General features: G+C 47.7%; 1 protein-coding gene across 1 annotated transcript in view; it reads right to left on the reverse strand.

The window, feature by feature from the left end:
• The window catches only part of dhh (desert hedgehog signaling molecule), a 107,801-nt gene extending 102,135 nt beyond the window's left edge, over positions 1-5,666 (reverse strand). The window contains exon 1 of the mRNA XM_043681825.2: positions 5,182-5,666. Coding sequence (XP_043537760.1) covers positions 5,182-5,481 — 300 coding nt within the window. The 5' untranslated portion in view covers positions 5,482-5,666. The remainder of the gene's footprint in view (positions 1-5,181) is intronic.
• Between the last annotated feature and the right edge of the window lie 1,870 nt (positions 5,667-7,536).

Here is a 7,536-nt window from a genome sequence, read left to right on the forward strand (position 1 = left end):
TAGGCATGAAATTTCAGATTGTATGGGCTAGGCAGTAAATGTGTCTGTTGGTATGACATCACTTTGGTATAATGGGAATGAAATTTGTTTTGGGTGATAGTCATTTTCTCTGTTACCTTAAATTGAGCAGAATCTAAAATGGATTGTAGGTGTGCCAGGACAAATTTCATCTCTAAGTGTCAGATGGCCTTTCTTTGGGCTATTATATTGCACTCTGGGAATTGGGCTGCCAACTTTAGTTGTATCTTTACTTTCCCAATAAAAGTAGGAATTGGAGTCTATAATACAGAAAATTAGACAGTGTATCTAAGAAACACAACAGTTTATGCTAATAGGGATATTTTCCTTATTTTTGTGGCTTCTACCTTTGCCTGATTATCATGAAAACCATATTATTCTGAATATTTGTCATGCTTTTGCACAAGTGGCCAGAAACAAAACAAAACCAAAAAGAAATTAATTAAACTTTTTCTCCTCTTACAAAGCTTTAGCCCTTTGAAAACAGCCTGATTTACAGAATTTTATATTTGCTCCCCGAACCTAAGAGTGTGTGGAGTCATATGAAACATGCACATTAGACAATATGGATCCTATGATAATAGTACTAAAGCAGATTTAAAAATTAAAGAATTGTCCAATTTTATTTAAAAACAAAAGTACAATGGATCGCATTTTGTCACGTGTTTTGAGTTGAAAGTTTGCAAGGTACTGGTATTTGCGGCCTGAAAAAGAGAGGGAAGATCAGTGCAAAGGAAGAAAATCACTGCTATATTTATACTTCTGCATCCCCTCAACATTCTGTTTTGTTGATACTTTCATAACAGCTTCTTGCAGTTACAGTTAATGTGCAAAGGCCTTTTTAAAAAAAAGACTTCTTTTCTATTGCCTCCTTTATTGCTCTCTTGGGGCCTGCTCATGTCAGATCATTTTTCTAGTCGACAGGCTACAGTAACCCCAACTTGTTGACCACTTTTGCTTTCCCTGGTTAGCAAGTGGAACAATGGCAATTGTGAAAAACTGACATTTAAACTATTCCCCCGACATTTAAATAGTGCATAATTCTGAAATTATGCAAACTGCTTTCAACAAAGAAGTCAGTACTAGGAAACTGAAAACAGCAAAGGAGCAGGTTTATGACAATAAATGACACAGGTTAAGTGAGTGATAAAGTTATGCAATACGTTTCCTGAAAATCAGGTCCTGATTGTGGCACTCATCTTGGGGTTTCAGTGGGAAGTCTCACCCATCATTAACCCTTCAAAACAGTAAAGTTAAAACAACATCCTTTCTGGGAGGATCATATCTGTTTCTGTTGCCCTTTTTACATTGAACCAAGGTTTTCCATACATCAAATGAATTTTGAGGTGGTTGCAATTCCATAACTTCCTAATAGTTCCATTTAATTTGCAGCAGTGACAGATGTATCATATTCTTCTTGCTTAAGTCAGTTACATGTATTTTGGCAAAAAGGACAGAAATGTAGCAACCATGTGAGTTATGCAATATGTTTAGAAAACCATACCACATAGAAAGAGGCCACTTGGCCCATTGTGCCTGTCCTGGCTCTTTCAAAGAGCTGTCCAGTTTTTCCCATTGCATTGCTTTTACTCCCAAAGCCCTGCCGATTTTTCTTTCTCAACAATATCCTCATTTCCCTTTTGAAAGTTAGAGGTGAATCTCTTCCCCTGTCCTTTCAGGCAATCATGTTCAAGATCATCACCAATTGCTATGCAAAAGAGAATTTTTACCCTCTGGTTCTTTTATCAATTACTTTCAATCTGTGTCCCTCTGGATAACGCCCCTCCTGGCACTGGAAACAGTTTCTCTTCATTTGCCAAAGTGATAATTTTGAATATTCAAAAGCCTTCATCATTTTGAACAAACAATGGAAGTTGTGGGACCTAACTATATAGACACAAGCCAGTTCCAGATTAGATTTTGCATGATGAAGTCTTGGACATCAGCCAAAAGAGACAGGACAGTTAGTATTTGCATCCCTGACTGTTGCCCGGTAACACCTGCCCAAGGATGCCTGTGCATCATTCTGGATGGGACCAGAATCAAGCCCACATCAAAAATCCTGCTAACCCTTAATATCAGATCTCAGTCAGGAAGTACTAGAGGGTTACAAAGGCTCGCTGAACTGCAGCTCTGTATGTTACTGCTTTTAGAATCAATGGAGAGAAAGAGAGAAAACTTAGGGGAATGAGAAGAAAAAAAAGAGTAATTTTAGAGAAAAAGAGTGAACGTGCTTCCTGACAATATTATGTGAATTTGCATTTTGCCATTTAATGATGGTCATTTTTATATTCAAAGGAAATGATTATGTTGCACTGTCATTGACTCAGATAGCTACAAACACTTACTTCATGGGGAGAAGCAAATGTCTATCAAGGCTAAAATTGGATTAAGATTATTGTTCATGCAATAAAAAACATATTTGCAGTGAAAAGTCATTATATCAGGGATGATCCTAAAAGGAATAATTTCATTGACATTTTAAGTTGAAAAACTATCTGTTAGCCTCGAGTTCAAAGATGAGAGAAAGAAAAGTATTTTAGTTGTATTCATTCATGGGACCTAAGTGTTTGTTGCTGGCTTGGCCATCCCTAATTGTCTCTGAGAATGTGGTGGTGAGCTGCCTTCATGAACTGCTGCAGTCCATAACTATGCCATGGATCACAATTTTGAGTTGATTCTGCAAATTCAACCCTGTTGCGGAGGTGGAGTGATTGATTTTATAAAAAGTGTGGAGATAACTAATCAAACTGGAGGCCACATTGAAATGTCCCCACCACTTAGTTCAAGAGAGATGTTTACACTGGGCTGCAGAAATGGCAGGTGAGAGTCTCATGTTGATGTTTTCTGGAAAGCAAATAAAAATCAACATCTTCTAGATGAGTCATTTACTGCCCCAATTGGAAAGGCTGAGTTGGGAGGGAGAGCCATCCTGATTAACAACAGTGGTTTGTCAGGTTGGGTCAGCAGCATCTGAAATGCAGCTGCTGTGAGTGGAATAACATTTATAAGCTTCCTTTGACGGTCTGCAAATAAAGGGCGTTTATTTATTTCCCTTCCTATTTTCTTCCCTTACCCTTTACAAAGCCAACAACAATGTTCTTCGAAAGCTCACTCTTCCCCTTCATGCCTAAAGTGGAGGGTCCGAGCTGATCCTTCATGGAACCATCACAACTTGGCCAGCAGTGTCCTCTGCATTGGCCTCCCGTGTGTAGTTCTAATGGACGGGTCCATGCTGATGAGCAGGAACATTGTCCGCTAGTCCTCCTCACAACCCCACCCTTCCTGACCCTGAAAATGCAGGGCCAAATGTGCACTCTTTGGAAAATCCACAGGAACCCCAGAGTTTTCGCAATCTCCAAAGATTTATTGTGACCTAGTGAAGCCTTTGCTCAACTGAACGCTAGGGAAAAACAATGGCAACGATTGAGACCTCCATTCGAATCCGGTTTGACCAATTGTAAGAAGGAGAACAAATCCAGGTGGCACTGTGAGTGGGCACAGGACATTCGCCAGTAATGTTTCCGAATATTTAATACTTACAGATCCGTACAATCGAATAAGCCAGCTCGTGCTGAAAGCAGTCAAGGCTGAGTGTGTAAAACGACCTCGATTACTAAATTCAAAAGCAGTTCAAATTATGCTCGCCCGAAATTAGAAGTTATCGTGATTATTTTTCCGAGAGTCTGATATTGCAACTATTGTGGATATCAGGCAGGGAATGGTATTTGAAAGAAGGGCCATGCTTCCTGTTCTAAGATGCGTTTTGTTTGATTCAGGGACTCACTCTCTCTCTTAGCTCCCTCTCTGCCATGGCCCTTCTCCAAGTCCCTGGGGCTGCTGTCTTTCTCCTTTGCCATTCTACCCATCTTAAGATGACAGGATGCGGGAAAACAGAGCAGGTAGAAACCAGCGTGCAGTTAAAACTCCTGCACAGCACATACACAATCAGAATTACACACTCGCGTTCACAATTGCACTCACAATCACACACACTCGCACGCTCAGTCTCCACTCATAGTCACTCCAGTCAATCGAGACACACACTCACAGCCACATTCGTTCAGTCACACTCTCAATCTACACACACACACACACACAATAGATAAGATCTGAGGCTTATCCCCTCACTAACTGGCTGAGAGAGAGATTGAGAGACAGAGCAAGGAGGCTCGGAGCGAGAGATAGAGAGAACATGCTGATCACTCCAGGGGCCCGGAGGGGGCCTGATCCCGGTCCCCATCTCCATAGCAACGGGATGCAGGCCTGCTGCTGCCGACCCCATCTCCAAACGGTCGGGATGCAGGCTCTCCTCACTCTGGGATCGAGTGCCCAGCAACCCCGCCGGCAGCTCACCTCAGGGCGAGTGAGAGGAGGGAGAGAGGGAGGGGGAGCAGCAGCTCCATCCCACGTTAAACTCTGCAGCACCGTCGGTGTTGTCCCGTCGCAGCCTGTCGGTTCCCTGAAGCTCGGCTCCGGTGGTCATTGTGCAGAGCGAGAAGCCAACAAACGGTGATGGAGCTCTGCCTCAATAATACATCAGCAACACTCGCCCTCCGGCTCCAATCGGAACATCGCAGGCTCTCTGCTTTATGTTTTGACATCCGCTGCACAATCTAAAGTGCTGTTGGAGGGTACGGAGAGGGGGGGGTTACAGGAATGTGAAGTCTCCCACCTAACTTGGGGGGGGTGGGGAAGAAGGGGATGTGAGAGATTCCCGGCTGAGCTGCAAAATGTTTTTTTTTTCTGGGGTGGAGGGGCAGCTCCCGAAATGATGGAATAATTCATTCAATGAAATGCCAAGTGAAGGCGCTGGAAATGGCCCGTGAAGAGCAAATATTCTCGAAGGCGAGGGAGAGCAAGGTTCTTCAAAACAGAATCCACCCCCCCCCCACCCCTCCCCGCCTCATCAAATCCTCTCCAAGCGAGACATGCCAAATGCAATGGGAGAGGGGATGGGAGAGAGGCAATAATGAATTAAACACACGATGGAACCCTTCAGAATCTAGAAGGCAAGGATGTGGCGAGGGAACCCATCAGCTCAACCCGCAAGGATTTTTGTTGTTGTTGTCAATGGGAATAATAAAGGCGGGGGGGGGCTGGGAAAGTGGGGGGGGGGGGGGGGGAATCTCAGCCCTGGCTGAAGAGCAGAATCGTTCTTACCTGGGTCATGAGGCGGTCAGCTCCGGTGTCCTCCTCGTCTTTGAAGATGATGTCAGGGTTGTAGTTGGGAGTCAGCTCCTTGAATTTCTCGGAGGTGCGGCTGATCTTGCCCTCCGACCTGCCGCTCGCCCCCAGGGTCTTCTCGGCCACATTGGGGATGAATTGCTTGTAGAGCAAGGGGGCGAGCTTACGGGACGGTCTCCTCCTGCCGTAACCCCGGCCGGGGCCACAGTTCTGCACCGGGACCAGGAGGCAGCAGCACAGCAGCCCGAAGCGAGCTAATTCGGAGCCGGGCTGCATCTCCCCGCCTCTCGCCGGCTGCGGATTGCTTGGAAATCGGCTGCTCCCGGAGGACTGGCGCGCACTGGCGGAGATAGAGACGCTGCCCTCACTGGCACAGCCATGGAACACAAATAAAAGAGCGACGCGCCACCAAGAGAGGCAGTCCCTCGTCAGGCAAGCGCGTTCCCGCCTGGTCACCACCTTGTGTGAGACACACACACACACACACACACACAGAACAAGCCAAGCTTCACCCCCCGCCCCACTCCTCAAACCCCGCCTGCCTCACTGACAACCCTCACCCCATCTACAACCAAACACCAGAGCAGTTCCCAAAGTATCGTCTCCCCTTCATTTCAACCACATTGGCCCCGTTCCCTCTCCCCGGGAGCCCTCAGTGAACACAAGGAAAGGTCACTCGACCCGCAACGTTTAACTCTGATTTCTCTCCACACAGATGCTGCCAGACCCGCTGAGGTATTCCAGCAAATTTTTTTTTTGTTACAGGTTGGACAAGGCTAGATTCCCCCACCCCCTCAAAAGCAGCTGCTGGTGTTCGGCTTGGTGAGCTCGGGAGGGGAGGGAAGGGGGAGCTGGGCGAAACTTCACGGGCATTGGCAATTCCCTTCAGTCCGAACTGGACACCATGCCACGTTGGCGCAGGTAAATCGCCCTCGGATTTCCTGGCAGGAAGCTAGCGAAACCTTCCCACAAGCCGCACCTCAGCTGCCACGGCTCTCCAGGTTTCTGTGAGTGCATTTGTATATCTACTGAAACCTCCCCAACTGCCACAGCGGGGCGGCTTCACGCGAGGCGGTCGCACTGCAACAGGGAGCAGTCCCTGTCCTGTCCCCGTCCACACAGGCCAGGCTGCGACATCAGCCAGTATAGACCAGGAGAGGTGTATTGCCGGTCCGCTGACAGAAAGCGAGAGGTAGTTTCTTCCTACAAAAAAAAAGCGGAATTGCTGGAAAAGCTCAGTAGGTCTGGCTGCAACTGTGCAGAGAAAGTGGAGTTAACGTGATTCATCTCCAGGGATGCTGCCAGACCCCCCTGAGCTTTGCCCGCAACTCCTGCTCTGTTTCTGATTTCCAGCATCCGCAGCTCCTTCGGTGGTTTCCGTGTGCTGCAAGTTAGTGATACACTGTATATGGGGCGGGCACAGTGGCTCAGTGGGTAGCACTGCTGCCTCACAGCGCCAGGGACCCGGGTTCGATCCCAGCCTCGGGTGACATTCTCCCTGTGTCTGTGTGGGTTTTCCTCCCACAGTCCAGAGGTTATGGTGAATTGGCCCTTCTAAGTTGACCATAGCTAGTTAGGGACAAATCGGTCTGGGTGGGTTACCCCTCTTTGGAGGGTCGGGTCCGAATGGACTGTGGGCATCTAACTTAATGAGGCCTCAGTGCGTGACACTAACACCACAGAGGGTCCAAATAGTCCATATGGCGTGTCGACATGGGCTTTCCTGCAACAGTAATGGGGCGAGGTGTATGGAGAGAAAAGTCAGTGTATTGTGGTAGGCGGGGGTTTCATAGGGACGTGACTTTCTTCAACAATATATTCAAGAAGTCGCTTTCATGTGGCCTTTAATTTTTAAACGGAACATTGCCCAGGCCGATGATGCCCACCCGCCAGCCCCTGCGGTGCCCACCGGTCTGGAAAGGCAGTGGGCACCGCGTGCTCCCTCCCCCGGGGCAGCCGAGCGCGGAAGAGGCCCAGGGAGAACGAGCCCCTCTGCCTGGGGCTATTCATGGCCACTTTGGCCAGGCCCAGCACCGAGGCTGAGGCGGCTTCAGTCGGCCCTCTGCATCTCTGATCAGCCAAAAAGGGGCAGGAAAAGGCACGTGGGGCCACCAGCGGGCTCGTTTGCGATGCCCACTGCAGTCGAACAGCCCTCAAGCTTCCTACGTGAATAATTGCCACCTGGACGAGAAGCCGAAGGGCGGTAGTCAGTAACCACAGATCCCAGGGTGAAGGAGCTGTCTCAGACAGCAGGGCTTGGGTGGTCACTTGTGAGAAGCGATCCAGCTCCAAAGACAGTAACCCTTTACACCTCTGCTGTCCAGAATATTT

Source organism: Chiloscyllium plagiosum, unplaced genomic scaffold (assembly GCF_037043375.1).
Source record: "Chiloscyllium plagiosum isolate Xiang-an unplaced genomic scaffold, Cpla_swu_hap1 HiC_scaffold_53X, whole genome shotgun sequence".
NCBI classification, from domain to species: domain Eukaryota; kingdom Metazoa; phylum Chordata; class Chondrichthyes; order Orectolobiformes; family Hemiscylliidae; genus Chiloscyllium; species Chiloscyllium plagiosum.